The 15,215-nt window shown below is 38.7% G+C and overlaps 1 protein-coding gene across 1 annotated transcript in view; it reads right to left on the bottom strand.

Moving 5' to 3' along the window:
• itga5 (integrin, alpha 5 (fibronectin receptor, alpha polypeptide)) overlaps nt 1-15,215 on the bottom strand; it is a 39,676-nt gene that overhangs the window by 16,980 nt on the left and 7,481 nt on the right. The window contains exons 2-14 of the mRNA XM_023956830.2: nt 10,880-11,010; nt 7,466-7,566; nt 6,143-6,266; nt 4,622-4,683; nt 4,485-4,530; nt 4,270-4,395; nt 4,143-4,187; nt 4,028-4,071; nt 3,781-3,837; nt 1,985-2,037; nt 1,637-1,845; nt 365-556; nt 234-279 (exon numbers count right to left, since the gene is read on the bottom strand). Coding sequence (XP_023812598.1) covers nt 234-279; nt 365-556; nt 1,637-1,845; nt 1,985-2,037; nt 3,781-3,837; nt 4,028-4,071; nt 4,143-4,187; nt 4,270-4,395; nt 4,485-4,530; nt 4,622-4,683; nt 6,143-6,266; nt 7,466-7,566; nt 10,880-11,010 — 1,236 coding nt within the window. The remainder of the gene's footprint in view (nt 1-233; nt 280-364; nt 557-1,636; nt 1,846-1,984; nt 2,038-3,780; nt 3,838-4,027; nt 4,072-4,142; nt 4,188-4,269; nt 4,396-4,484; nt 4,531-4,621; nt 4,684-6,142; nt 6,267-7,465; nt 7,567-10,879; nt 11,011-15,215) is intronic.

Raw genomic sequence — 15,215 nt, forward strand, 5'->3', positions numbered from 1 at the left:
TTTTAAGGAAGAACTGTAGCGCCTTAAGGGCTGGCAGCTACGTGCTAACGTAGCTCACTGGTGACTATTGATGATTATTGATGAGCGATAATAACGTCCGAATTTGAAACACAATTTCTCGGATTCAGTCATTATGTTTGGGCTCCTATCGCAGTATGGTTAGCTCCTTAAAACAAACATCTATACAAAATAAATACAGTATCTGCACAGAGCATACATTTAAAAAAAAGTACCTATAGAGGACTGCCTTATCGACGCCAAAGGCCCCAACGATCAGATCTGAGACAATAAAAGCACAATTACAAAAAAACATTTCAGAAAGGAGAAAAATATGCACATTATTTATCAGTAAATTTGGATTTACCAGGGTATCCGTTCATGTCCAGGTCCTTTGCTCCTCTGAGAGAAAACCCAAAGCTGGGAGGCACAGCTCCGGCGGCCCACTGGCCCTTGATCACCTGAGACGTTTTTTCCCTGAGACCTTCTGAGAACCCGTTAAAGATGTAGACCAGTCCTTTCTGGTCCTCCCCTCCAAATGGACAGCTTATAGCCACATCTTAAAAACAAAAGGGGGTCCAAATGTACTTGTTTTTCTTTGAATGGCACACACATTCTATCCATACAATAATGACTGGGAGCCAAATAAACCTTAAGTTTTGCTACAATGTCAAATTTTCTCATTAAGAATAACACTCGGAGGATGCAGCTTTAACTACAAGAACTAAAAACAAATTCTTTAACAAATTCTTCATTGTTCTTTTAGTATATTACTTATTTAAATTGTTTAAGCAGCTGGAGTGCACCGGAATTTTGTTGTCACAAGTCTCTTGTGTAACAATGATAATAAAGGCTTTCTGATTCTGATTCTGATTCTGAAGATCCACTCCCGTCATCTTCAGATCTATTTTAAAGCATTCCCTGTAGTCTTTCACGTATAATTATGCTGTTTTTAGCCAAAATCAAACATTTTCTTAAAATATGTCCTCCATCACGAGAAAAAGCACAAGGGCATGCTAAAAACGTAATTGGAGTGGGTCTTGAAGCACTTTTTTCCCTTTTTTAATCAAAATGTATAATATATGGTGCTGTTTTAAGTTAACCTCTACAGAAGCCATCATTTTTATTAGAAGCAGGAACACTTCTCAGTATGTGCATCATCATGTTCCTCCTGGAAGGAGTGATAAAGATCCTTTTCCTTTAAAAACGACTGGAGGTAAGTCATGCCAAATCCATCCCTAACATAAACCCTGCACTCTCAAATCCAGTTATTTAATTGTATAAAAAACCACCGATCATTAACCTATGATGGATGTTTTTAGAGTCTGAGAAAAAGCATTTATTTAAAAATGTGGCATGTTTTTCCCCCCAGACTCCTAAAACATGCATGACCTGATAAAGATAATGTTTTTGAAGTGTGGGAAAAAGCAAAAGTCTGCAATTCAAGCATGAGCAGAACACGGAAAATCTACTCCAAGATTCAAACCAGAAAGCTTCAGCACATCACAATACAGCAGCCTTTCACATTTTCTCACCAGATTTAGTTTTCCTTCTGTAATATTTCATATGAATGCCAATCTATGTATAATATTTAAACAAAAAATATCAGAACACAGTCTTTTTTATTTTTTGTTCTTACCGTTGAACCCATCTTGGTTCAGATCTCCCAGCGCTGCAATGCTGCTGCCAAATCTCCCATACATTTGGGTCCCCGTTGGGTGAGGTAGGCGAAGCTCTAGCTTCAAGGGGCTCCGCTGTAGATAAACGTAAACCCGACCCATTTCTTCCAGATGACCGTCGGAACCGCGGACGATGAACATTGGAGCTCCCACCAGTAGATCTGTCATCCTTTAGATGCAAAAGCACACCAATCAGACATGTTTAAACGCAAGAAACACAGATGCCTGCCTGGCTGTGATGCTGTAAGATTTAGATTCTGTTACTTTGGTAAATCAGCACAACAATAATAAAATAAAATAAAACGTACCCATCGTTGTTGATGTCAGTTGTTGCCAAAGCATAGCCAAAGTATGACCCCATCTGTGACGGACAACAGTTTCATGAGTTTTGTCAGTCAGTATCTTCAAAAAAAGCAGTAAATCGTGATTTGATTTGTTCAAATATCACTCGAAGCTCCTAATACAAACTTTTGAACATTTTAACCTTTTAAAATGTTCACACATGCGGACATCACATTTTTAGTTATATTTCCAAAGTAGTTAATTCTGCTTGATTTGGCCCTGTGAACACGTTTGTAGAGGGTTAGTTTAAATGTTAGCTCAAGTCAGGCCGCTCCTCTAGGGCTGGGCATTAAATGAATTATATTGACAAATAAAAATTTGTTGTTTAAGATTCCTTATTTGGATTTCATATTCCCAGCATTCTGCTTTCTTGGGCACTGTTGCACATTGTTCTACAAACATTATTACTGCTTGTATTTTGTTGAACTTTGTGTTCAGACCAACTTCCATAGGAGATGTTAAAATTTAATATTTTTTGCTAAATATCCTGTCTTTGTAGTTTTTGTTAAAGAAGTTAAAGGAAGTGAGAAAAAATTCGATTTAAATCAGAAATTGAATTCAGTGTGAGAAAATCTGAGATTTTATATTTTGGTCATATCTCCCCCCCTTCGCTATTAAAGGAATTCAATAAACAGAAATCTTCTAGGCGCTCCTCCACAGTCACTCGAGCCACAGTTAGAGGGGACTGTGACCTGAGCCCCCATACATATATTCGTCTTTTTCACAAAACATTTTGTCTTTAAAGGGCTCAACTTTTTGAAATAGCATTCCCATTACAATAAAGGAAACAACAAATGTTCTCATCTTTAAAGTCAATGAATTGTAAATGTGTAATCACATATAACCAAGAATCAGAACATTGTGTTATATGTGGTTTAGCTGCCTGCAAATGGAAACTAACTTGTGACTCGGGTTCATTCATATGCAGTGGTATCTCTTTCTTAATAAATAATTGTTCAAACGTAAAAAAATATTTATTCGTTAAAGACCACTTCTAATGAAATTTGTGTTTTTGGTGTTTTGTCATGAAGGAGAACATGTATAAAAGAATTTAAAGTTTGAATTATTTCTCTGAGTATTTGTTTTTTCAAAACGACATGAATCAGGAGACGAATAAAGCTTTGAAAAAAGTCTCTTTTATAAAACAGCAAGAGAAATGGGGTCTCCCTGCTCTGCTCCATTCTGATGCATCCACTTGAAGACAAATAAACGTCAATATTGCTTGCCACTGTTGTTGCACCACTATTATTAGGTTTGGGTTGTGAAGGGCTGTAGGCTAGTGGTAGAGAGGGTAAACAAATGTATGATGGGATATCAGCGGAGGCTTACTTCCGCGCCAACAGTGCTACCCACTACTCAGACGAGAATTAACAGCCAAACTTTGTCCTAGAAAACAACATTATTTTAAGTTTTGGCTAAAAACGGCATATTCATAATTAAGAGACCAAGAGGAACGCTTTTATAACAGATCAAAAGATGATGGGAGTGGGGACTTTCAATGAAAAAAATCAAGGAAAATCTTTGAGAAAGATATTTCAACTCTATATTTTGTGTGCAATAATCTTAAACAAAAAAAAAAAAACTTCAGTCCTCCTAAGTTATCAGAGTAATAGTGGAGTCACAGAGAAGTTAACGCAACAATTGCAAGTTCCAGTTTACCAAAACCCAGAACAGACCAGAGTTTGAACCTGAATGTGAACAACACAGAACTTAAAAGGGACTTGTCTTTTTCTTGACAAACTTTGTTCTTTGTGTAACATACCTGTTCACCAGTGTACTCCACCATGGTTGTCAAATCCGTACCATTTAGAATGGACACCTGCGCGACAGAGAGCACATGTGGCAAACATCTTTTACAAGGGCTAACAAGAGCTTAGAGTCTAGAATGGAATTTACAAAACTGCAGTTCTTTCCTTAGTTTTTATAACCAAACGTACATGATTGCAGCTGCAGCCTATTACTCAGAAATCAGTTACACAAAAGTTTAGATATGAATGAATTGCTCTTACCGAACCATAAAGCAAGCGTCCTTTTTGAACCCCAGTGACAAAATCTGAAAATTTTTAGATACAAGCATTAAGTTTGAACGAAGCAAAACTACAAAAGAATGTCTGTATGTTTCACCTTCCACTTCATCTCCACTGAATTCCCCAACAGCAACAGAGTATCCTGTAAAAATGTAAAATGATATAAATCCGTTATCATGCTGGACACAAAATATCATGTTTTGATTGGAATAAGAGAGGCTAACCTTGGTAATTGTCATCATGATCCGACTGGCCTTGTTTGGTCTGCATCTGGCCATCCACAGCCTGCATGAAGTAGCCTGGGTAATAGGCTCTGATTATGTTTTCCTTAGCAGCAGAGATCACCTGCCCTAAAATATAAAAAAACAAGAAAAAATGGTCACGAAAAACAACTTTAAGTCCAACTCATGTTTGTAACTGAACAAAATGCTGTGCAAACCTTGCCAGAAGTAGCTGCCCGGTCCACCTAATACCACTTTGCCATTCTGAAAAATACCATTTATCAGTTACTACAACAGGAAGACAAGATTAAAGACACAATCTTTGGAAGTTTATAAACAGGAAGTAAGAAATTACCATTGTGAAGTCAGCGCTGAACCCTCCCTGACAGTAGCCTTGTCCGTCTGCATCGCTGATTTCTGAGGCACAGAAAAATGAATGAAACATTAGTTTTCTTTATCAATAAAAAATAGTACAGTTATACATCATGAAGACAATTTCTAAACGTATATGTTCACCGTAGAAGTTTTTTTTATTTTATTTTGAAAGGATTTCTAAATTAAGTAAATTAATACATTTTTCTTACCTATAGGGAAAATAAACCGTTAAAATGTTTTACAGGCAGATTACAAAAAAAACTAGTTTTGAATAAGACTTAATTCAAGAATAAGCTAAGTGGATTTGAAGGTGTGGCACAAAATTTACTAACGGCTCATTTTAGTGTTCCTTCAGCATCCACATAAGTTGAAAAACTACAGCAAACTACTAATTAAAACAAAGTGCAGTTGCTGTATATATTAGCCACCAAAGTGTGTCATCATTTGGAAAACCAGAGCATGCCATCCAAAAGTATAACACCCAATCATGTGTTCGAACTTCACAATTAGGAAAAGACTTCTTGTAAATAGATTTTTAATCTTTTTTGAGCCAAGGCACATGGTTTTCTTGAGAAAAATAACAATCACACCAATAGAAAATGTGAGAAAAAGAACATCTGTAGTCTGTTTTAACAATATACTGTCATTCTTATCAAAGTGTCTTGAAGAGGGATAAAGACAAAGAAATAATATTAATTTTGTGATTTTTCACATTTCTACCCACTCAGTGCGAAACCTGAACCCAAACACAGAGCTGTTATCCAGTCAGTGGTAAATGTTTTTTAAACATAGTACCTCGGCACACTGGTTGAAAAACAGCACATTATCTTTTTTTTCTTTCCCAAATGAATTTTCACCTTAAGCGCTTTAAAAAGGGATTTTTATTCTTGTGTTTTCTGAGTGTTTTCTATATAATTCCAATTAGTACTTACATTTATTTGAACTTCACACTCGTATCAAACTACCGAGGAATAAGTAGGTTTCCTTATTTTTCTCTGTGAAAAAACTGGATCTTAGAAAAGTAAAAAAAGACCCTTGTTTCAAGAAAAAAAGTTTTAATTTTGTCTTGCAAGAAAAACAATCTTATCGAGAAAGGTTTTCAATGGCAAAATAATTGCTAATTTAAAGAAAATCTGCCAATAGGGCAGGAATTTCTGACTTATTTTTTGAGGGGGCTTTATTTGCTGAGCGGAAAGGTTATTTTCAAATATATATATATATATATATAGATAGATAGATAGATAGATAGATAGATAGATAGATAGATAGATAGATAGATAGATAGATAGATAGATAGATAGATAGATAGATAGATAGATAGATAGATAGATAGATAGATAGATAGATAGATAGATAGATAGATAGATAGATAGATAGATAGATAGATAGATAGATAGATAGATAGATAGATAGATATAGATATATAGATATATATAGATATATATCTATATAGATATATAGATATATATATATAAAAGACTTTAATATAAGTAAAAATTACCTGTCCGACATGGAGCGTACTCCACAAATTTGGTGAAATTCTGGACTGAGAGGTAGCAGGTTCCGGTGACATCAGAGCGGGGAGTGTCTTTTTCTGTTCGCCAGGAGTACAGTGGGGCACAGGCCTGAAGACAGGGAGGCGTGGGGGGGGGGGGTGCAGAGAAGAGACGCTTGTTGAGCTTTTAGCATTTGAGATGTTTTTCCAGTTGCAACAGGACTCAAAGCAAAGTCTCTGCAGAGGTCAGTGGTACATCTGGAGCGGGGTAACGGTGTAACTTAACCCGGGTCACAGTTACTACAATCAGGTCAAACAACAGGCAGCTAAACTTAGAAGTCATTTGAGGGTCAAACACACAAGTTTGAGCACAAAAGCTGAAGAAAAAAGATGAGCAAAAGAGTTTTGTTCATCAGTCTGCTGCTGCTACAGCGAGACATCACAAGATTAAAACAAGCGGCTCTGTAAATGCTCGCCATAACAGTGAACATCAAAAACAAACATAAACATTTTCCATAGCTTAAAATTCCTTTTTCCCATCATAACACAAGTGTTGAGTTTCATTAAGTTTGTGCTCAGTGTACAGAGTTTTGTTGTTTTTTTGAAATTCAGTTTAAACAACTAAATTGTTTTTATTACTCAAACAATTTTATCAGACGGTACATTTGATTCTTCATCTTGAGAGACTGTAGGACAAAAACTGTTACACTAATATGCTAGTTGTTAAAATGGGTTTAAATGCAGATTTGCTGAAAACTTAATTTTCAATTGATAATTAATAAGTCTTCAAAAATCTTAAGTTATCTAATGCAAATGTTTAGATAATGAATAATAAGAAAACATCCATGAAATGTATTCTAGATGAATCAGCTGGTCAGTAACATTTTCCATTTTTCAAAATTGTAAAAACCTGTAAAAAAATAGTAAACAACTAAAATTTAGAAGAGTTGAACTTAACAATCAGTTATTTTTATGCCAAAATGTGATTCAAGTTCCTCTATGTGTTGAATATTTACATCTATATTTAGCAAAATGTTTAAAACTATGATGACTTTAAAAAAAAAAAAGCTTGTTCGTTTGTGAATTATCTAAATAAATGACATCAAACCCCTACTGCTCCAAAATAACTTTAATTTAGCATCAACTGGAAACCAAAAGCACAAGTGAATTTTTCATTTACGGTAAATAACTGGACATAAATCGAGATGTCAAGAAGGTAACTGAACTAGAACCGTCTGACATTTGCAAAAGAAAATGCGGAAATATCGAGGAATAATAGGTTTAGATTGTAGTTTTAAATTAACTTTATCAATTTCCCCAGACACTTACCAGAACTGTGTCGCCATGGGAACGAACGGTGGCACCAAACCACTGATGGGATTTGAAATCAATCTTGTGTTTTGTTTCATTGAGGAAGACAAAACGATCACCTGGAAAAAATATAAAAAGAAAATAAAAAAAAGTCAAATAAAAACTTGAGTTCCAGAAGTAAAATAAAACATGCATTCCTTTGGTAAGTCATCTGCTTTCACAATTCAGCCCTTCTCCTTACTTAACTTTTGATTGTCCTTGGAGTCTTTGGGGGAAAAAAGTAGTGACCTTAACCTGGCAATTCTTGGAGCGGACTCCGCCGCTCTGGTTCAGATTGACCCTGTTGACCCTGTGCTCTGTTTGGTCACCTGGTCAATGACACTGATCTCCCACAGCAGCAGGTGATGTGGCAGATGGTTTGGGGAGTTTGATTTAAGCCCATCTTTGTTGGAAGACACGTTTGAAATGGGCAGCAAGATATATTGAATTACAGACTAATGGATTTTACTGTTGTTTAAAGTGGTGCACATAAAAAAAGAGGCACAATCTGCTCAAAATGTTAGAATAAACAGATAATATGACCCACTTATGCAAATGTGAAAAGGACAGGCTTTCCTCTTTAGTATTCCCTTCCAGACGAGCTGGTAGCCTGGAGCTGAAGATGAAGGTCTGCTCGATGTCTTTATGAAAACAGCCATGGGACTTGATTCCAAGATAAACACACACACAATCTGACCTAGCTTCTTCACTCCAAATTCCTGGTCTTTTCTGTTCAGGAAGACTCTTCACCTTCCTTCTTCTGTTTCCGTTTTCAGCCCTATCTCCATTTTCTTACTTACATTATCTCACCCAGATGTCCACATTCATCCAGCCTCATTTCGTTTGTGCTAACACTGCAACTTTTTACCCCAAGAGATGCAAAAAAAGCAGTTTTGCTTCATCCTACTATGCTGTTTAGCAATAGCATAATGAAAAAAAAAAAAAAACACAAGGCGAGCACTTGAAATTGTAACTTTTGTAACATGAACTAGTTTTTTTGTTTGTTACCAAGGCAACAACATTAATGCAGTGGCCATCTTTGTTACTAAGAAAAAAAGCACTATATTGTAAGGCTCCAAAGAGGTTCATTGAGTTCTCTCATTGCATTGTCGGTTTTGTGTCACTGAAACAGGTGATGAAACGCTGTGCTTGCTTTCAGTGACTGAAGGCAGCTCCATTTATGTGTAGAGCCTAAATAGATGATCGCAAGGGAGATGCACAGATTAAGGGAAACCCTGAGACAGACCATTGCAGCCTGTCATCTGACCAGAAACCCCCTCTGGGAGGCCGGTTATCACAGAGCGCTGATGTGACATGGTTCCAGAGCCGGTCATTCCCAGGACCAGGAGCGATGGGGGCCTCAGCACTACTAGAGATGAACGCTTTGAACTGAGTATCCATTAGAGCATTTCCTGCTAAATGTGTGTATTTCGGTGTTTGTCAGTATAAGAGAAGAAAAACAGTTGGAGTCACTCATCCCATCAGCTGGCCCTGGGGGATTGGAAGACACAACTAAGCAATGGAGCTCTGGTTCTCCCCCCCATCGCCCTCCCGGCTGCCCTCAGTCCCCTTTCCCCCTTTAAATCCATACAGCTCTTATCTCAGTGGAGGAGGAAGTGGATGGGTGGGGGCTTCTGGCCACTTTGACCCAATTAGTTAGGCTAATTAAGAGGGTTCAGGTCAGGGCTCAAACACAGAGACCTCTGACACCGTTTAGTTTGAAATGCAAAGTGTACTCTGCAGAAATAGAAAAAAAAAATTATAAAATGCAGCAGTGAGTGTCACTAGTGCAACAGCTGGTTGTCGCTGCCACATTTAAAGCAGAAACTCATGTCGAGAGCCCCCCACTGCTGTGATCCAGATGTCAGAGCTGCCTCAGGCTCTCTAATCCACCGCTTCAAAGCCCGCTCAAGCTTAGAAGGACGTTCGCTTTCAACCCAGGGGACCAACCTTGACCGGGGGGCCTCATTGGTTAGACATGACATCACCCTCTGTGGTCCTTACCCAGCATTCATCGATGCACAGCACGTTTTTATAATGGAAGACAAAACTTTAAAAGCACTGGGTCAAAACAGAGGTGTCCAATAAAAGAGGCTTGTCTTACCGGGGCTTGTGAAATACTTAATGGGATATTTCTCCCCATTGTGCTGTGTGGACAGTAAATCTTAGCTGGCTTACAACATGGAGCTTCAATTTTCAGCCAAATGCAGGACAGGATCTGTTCTTCAGCTTGTGTGAATCACTGTTTTTCTTAAGGCGACGTCGAGTGATCTTTCCTCACTTTGCGCTGGCCCTATTGTGCTAAGACGGCTAATGGAGACCCTGTCAACAAGGTGAAACATGAGTCCATTCATTAAACAGCTTCACGGACTTCCTAGTCCTTTGCCAAAACCACTTTACCTAATTTCCACTGGGCTGGAACGCTCTTCTCAAGTCTGTTACACAAACAGAAGGTTTCTTTGTGATGAATATTTGTTTATTAGTTGCTTATCTCCATTTGCTTCCTGAGCATGACCTGGAGGAAGTTGGTTGAGTTTTCAAAAAAACAGAAAAACCTCTTCACCCCATTATCCGTTTCACCCCTATTGAAGAGTTAATGAAGGCAACAGCAGTTCAATGAGGTGCGACAGTGACGTCTGATCCAGCGCGGAACCACTCCAGCTGTTTTTAAAAGACAGCAGAGAACACTTGACGGAGTCAGGCGCCGTCTCTGGTTTTTGGGTTTCAGAAAACAAAACGGGTAACTTGACTGATGAAGGTGGACCGAGACAAAAAACAAAAACCAGAATTGTTTTGTCTGAAGCTACGTTCATACTGCTACCCTCGGCAATGCACGTTTAAGCTAACACTTCCAATAAAAAGTGCATGCAAATACGCATGTTGAGCTTCTGCGTTCGAAACTCTTGCATTCACGTGTCACTATGCAAGTTTCTATGACCATTTTAGGCTCTACGTAAGAAATTTGCAGCCTTTGAACACGTGTTGAAAGTTAAACCAGATGAATTTTTACCAATCAGAGACACTGACGTATAGATGGCGTCCCCTTTAATTCATGGATGTACCAACCCTTTGAAAATTGGTCATGGAAGGGACATTAATATTCGCGGTTTATCCCTCGCCGTAATTATACAACACTAAGTCTTTCATATATCAAAATAGAGCTGTGAAAAAAAAGTTTCACGGGGTTTCACACCAAGGCTCTTCCACCTGTAGGTGGAGGGGATATAGTAAACATTATAAAAAGAAGAAAATGATGAAGCTCCTCCCTGCTTGTCAAGTATAAACACAGTGGGCTAAATGTGTGATCAAGGACCCGCGTTTAGCTTTATATGAACATGGGTCAGATGCTCGGAGTGTACGTAGTGCCTTTTTAGGTTGGAGTGTTAAACTCACCCTCTGTGTCAAACTCAATGGAGTCACAGTGAGTTTGGCCTGGGCTCCATGGACAGTAGAAAACAGACCCCCCCTCTGTAATGTTGATCTGGCTTGTGTTGGCCTTGGGGGCTCCAATCACCACACTTGCACTGTTGGGGTAAAAAAAACACATCTGATTAAAATTTACACCAAATGAAATCCTGTTGTTTTAAACTTGAGCTTTGATTTGCAACGTAAAGTCAATTAAAATAACATTTCACGATGCTCTAAAAGCAGATTGAATATATGTCCATTCTGATAATTCACCGCTAAAGCAGCTACATCCTGATGCATGCAAAGCATTCGAACAAGCGCTCCTTTGCATCTCACACGGTTCTTAGAAACTGCTGCTATCACATGTGCACACATGACATTTGCAGGCCTACTTTTAGCGTCGAACACACAAGGAGAAACACTCGCATGCTCCCACACGCTCTCAGGGGGAAAGATTCAACAGGAAAACAAGAGAGCAGACGGGCTAAGTGGAGTCACACTCGTGTTTCTACAGCTGGGATGCTAAACGACGGTGTCCTTGGAGCTCCACTAAAAAAAGGACAGGAAAGGCAGCCAACCACTTCAGCAGACACTCACAGAAACAGTGAGTTACAGCTGAGTCAAGGGGCAATAATACTGCTGGACTGACTTCAGAGATGAAGGAGTTTAAGAAAGGGTAGAACATGTCAGAGGAGACAATCAAAGTTGGGTATGGTTAGAAAAAAAAGGAAAAAATGCGCCATAGCTCATTTGGCAAGTGTTTGAACCATTACCTCATTCTGCTTGACCCAACAAGCAGGCACACTTGCAGTCATTTTGATGTGGGTAAAGGAGGTAAGGAGCCAATGGGACCAGGCAATGTCTGGGGGGCTTCAAGACGGGAAGTGTACACCCTTTCCTGCAATAGATCCTCCAATAGCTCGCAATTTTGGCTAAACTTAGAACCTCACTCATGAGGATCACTACTAAGCAGAGTTCAGACAGAGATGTAACACCCATCCCAAATTTCACTTTGTTATCTACTCAAATTAATCCAAATGAAGCCGTTTACTACTTAGACTGAGAAAATGTTGCTGCCGGATGACTAACAGGGTAGAAAATCTGAATAAATATGGGACTGAGAGGGGTGGATAATTGGAGCGGAACATTTAGGGGTTATGGTAATACCTCAAAGTAAAAGGACAGTTCCAGATCCAAATGTAGCAATAATAGATTTTGGATTTTGCTGAAGCAACTGACTTGCATTTGTGCCCACCTTTTAAGGGGAAATGCATTTCAGAACCTACAAAATTCAATACCTATGTTTCTCGCAAGAAGAAAAACTTGCAATACATGAAAGAAGTGGATGAAGGCACACTTTAAAATGGTTATAAACTTTTTGGACAACTGCATTTGTTAAGGAGCCAGGTTTGAACGAGCGCAGTCAGTTTTTTAAGAAGAATAAAAACTAGAAGCAAGACATGGTCTTCACAAAGCTGGCCGTCTCCTCATAGATACACGAAGATGTAAAATTAGATAGTTTCTCTTTTTCGAATGCAAACACAGACCAGTGGCAATATCAAAGCTTCAATAAAAAAGAAATTACTAGCATTTAATGAATACTTATCTCAGAATCTAGCTCGTTTAGGTTTTTCCAATCGTTTGAATGAAAGGAAGCTTTTGTCTTTTTTACATTGCATATAGCCCTGGCTATCGTCAGCTAAGGGCTTCATTACAAATTCCTTTGTCAAACAGGGAGCTCCTGGGATCAGCATGTAAAAATATGGAATTAGCTGTGAGAGGGCAATCCTCAGCTGTTCACCAAAAGACAGGATGGGTTGGATTTCTGCTGCAATGGCAACCTATTGTAAAAGAGTTCCCAGTAGTCTTTAATTAATAATATGGTGTTTTCAGTCAAATAAAAAAATAACTGTCCTTTTCTAGGACCTATGTTCTACAAAGCAGCAGGAGTTCATAAGAAATTCACCTTGTGGGCAGAATTGCTGGCATGGAGTAAGCCCATACACACTTCCCATTATCCATTAGTTTACACACTCTCCCACTTACAGCACCTCACCCCCAACCTAACATTACTGGTGCAACAGAAACAGTCAGCAATATCAAACCAATAAAGCCGTACAGTTTTGACCCAGATTCCAGCCCAGACAAGGAAAACATAGACCTACGGGGATCTATTTGTTTACAAGTGGATGCATCAGAAAGGAGCGAAGCAGGGAGCTTGTGTCCCACCCAGTATATTTTCTACATCACATAGACACCCTTTATTTCCAACTGTATTTTTTCATCTGCTCCTGATTCACAATGATTTGAATAAATATCCAGAAATGCAATTTTGAGTTTAATTTTCTTAATATATGTCCTCCATCATCAAAAAATGCCACAGGAAAATGTTAACATGCTTAGGTTTTTCATTTAAGGACATAAACTCTGTTCCTGCTGAGTCAAACCTGTTTTAGGAGTGGTAACAGCTTTGTCATTAAGCCCTATAACTATACACAATCAAACACTAGTGTTTGCAAGACATTCTTAATGTGCAGCTGAAATACTTTGATGGAAGTTTGTCTTTATTAAACTCAAAAACTGCAACAACAGCAACAAGAAAAATACAACTACAGGACTGTACTATTGGTAAGAAAAACCCTAAAACAGGTTAGTCCTCTCAGTGATGTGCTCTGATAGTTTGGGACAGAAAATAATGTTCATGCAGGTGTTTCTTAGACCCATGTTGACTTAAAACAACCAACTAGGAGGAGAATTAGTTGAGCAATTCCCAAAATGCTGAAAGATTTTTAGGTTAAAGTTGAATTGGTTCCAATGAGAAGCCACTAATCATCTCCCCCACCCAACTAACAATTAAACACTAATCCTAAACTACTGTAATTGACATAAGATGCCAACTCAAACCTATTTACTGCAAATGAGAGCTGCTTATTAGAAGCTCAAGCAATTTGGGGACTTTCTACAGAAAACACAGTCTCACCACACTATTACTGCAAGCACTTTTTCAGTAGGGTTTACACATTCAGCCTGATGTAGAGGAGTGGGACTTGCTGATGTGAGTGTTGTGTGTACTCTCAGCTAACCCAGTTTATGATGAGGTTTCACACTGGGGTTGTCAACAGGCAAATGTCTATGCTCCCCCTCCACCACCACCATCATTCAGTACAGCCCTCCATCATTCCACAGTAAATTGTCCTCCAGCTGTGAAGCTGATGTCACTTGAACACCATTATAACAGCTTTAAGCCAGTAAGAGGGGGAAAAACCTAAATCACATTTGTTCAGCCTGCCACTGGCGGCTGCAGCCACCATCTGCAGTCATAAACAAGGCTCAACGAACGCAATGGCACATATGCAGGGGAAGGGGCTGAAGGCCCAAGTGGCCCTTTTCACTCTCCCACCTTGGAGTGAAACATGCACAATGCCTCGTGGAATTTACACTAAGCTATCAACACATGCTTAAAACAATGGAGTGATTCCATATTCAGATGACTCGATCTTTTCCAGAGCGACCTTTGCCCTTTTACCCTCTAGCTGAGGACATTTTTATGAAGCAAAGTATGGAAAAAAGTCACTTTTACCCGGTCCACAATAAGCTTACAAATGAACAACACATGACTGTTATTCAAACCTGAGCGAAAAAGTGCAGAAACAGGTCTCTGAGACACTACAGACATTCTCAGAACTTCCACAAAAAATTGAAGGAGTGTATCTTATTGGGGCCCAACGATGGATTTGAGACCCCTCCAGGATGTTCCATGCATTTGCTCAACAGTAGCTGGGGTTAGGCTCCAGCAACCCTGTGACCCCGAAAGCAGGGGTTCAAAAAATGGATAGATGAATGGATGGATTATTATCAGTAATTTTAAAATACCTAAAATTCCACTTTTATCATTTTTTGATTTACTGTAAAATTCCAAGTGGTATTTGAATTATGATTATACCATTTTTAGACCAAAAAAAAACTGGTCTGTTTTCTTGGAAATAGTTTCTGCAGAGTAGCAGTAGTTTATTGGAATTTGTGGGTGGGGCCATTGGCACAGAGCAATCCCGCCCCTACTTCCCATCTGTTTACAGTCTCTTTGTATTCATGATCCTTTTGAGTTCATGTTTTACTTCGAAGCCCATCAAGACGACTGTTGTTGTGATTTTGGGCTATACAAATAAATTGAATTGAATTGCTAGCTTACAGCCCCTCACACCTCCAATGTAACATTACAGATGCAACAAAAATGGTGAGCAAAATTGAAGCTATCCAGCTGCCGTTTTGCACCAGGTTGGACAAGGAAAACAAATGAATGCAGAATGGAGCGGAGCAGAGA

This window comes from Oryzias latipes, chromosome 7 (assembly GCF_053564925.1).
Source record: "Oryzias latipes strain Hd-rR chromosome 7, Olatipes_Hd-rR_3.1".
Lineage (NCBI taxonomy): Eukaryota > Metazoa > Chordata > Actinopteri > Beloniformes > Adrianichthyidae > Oryzias > Oryzias latipes.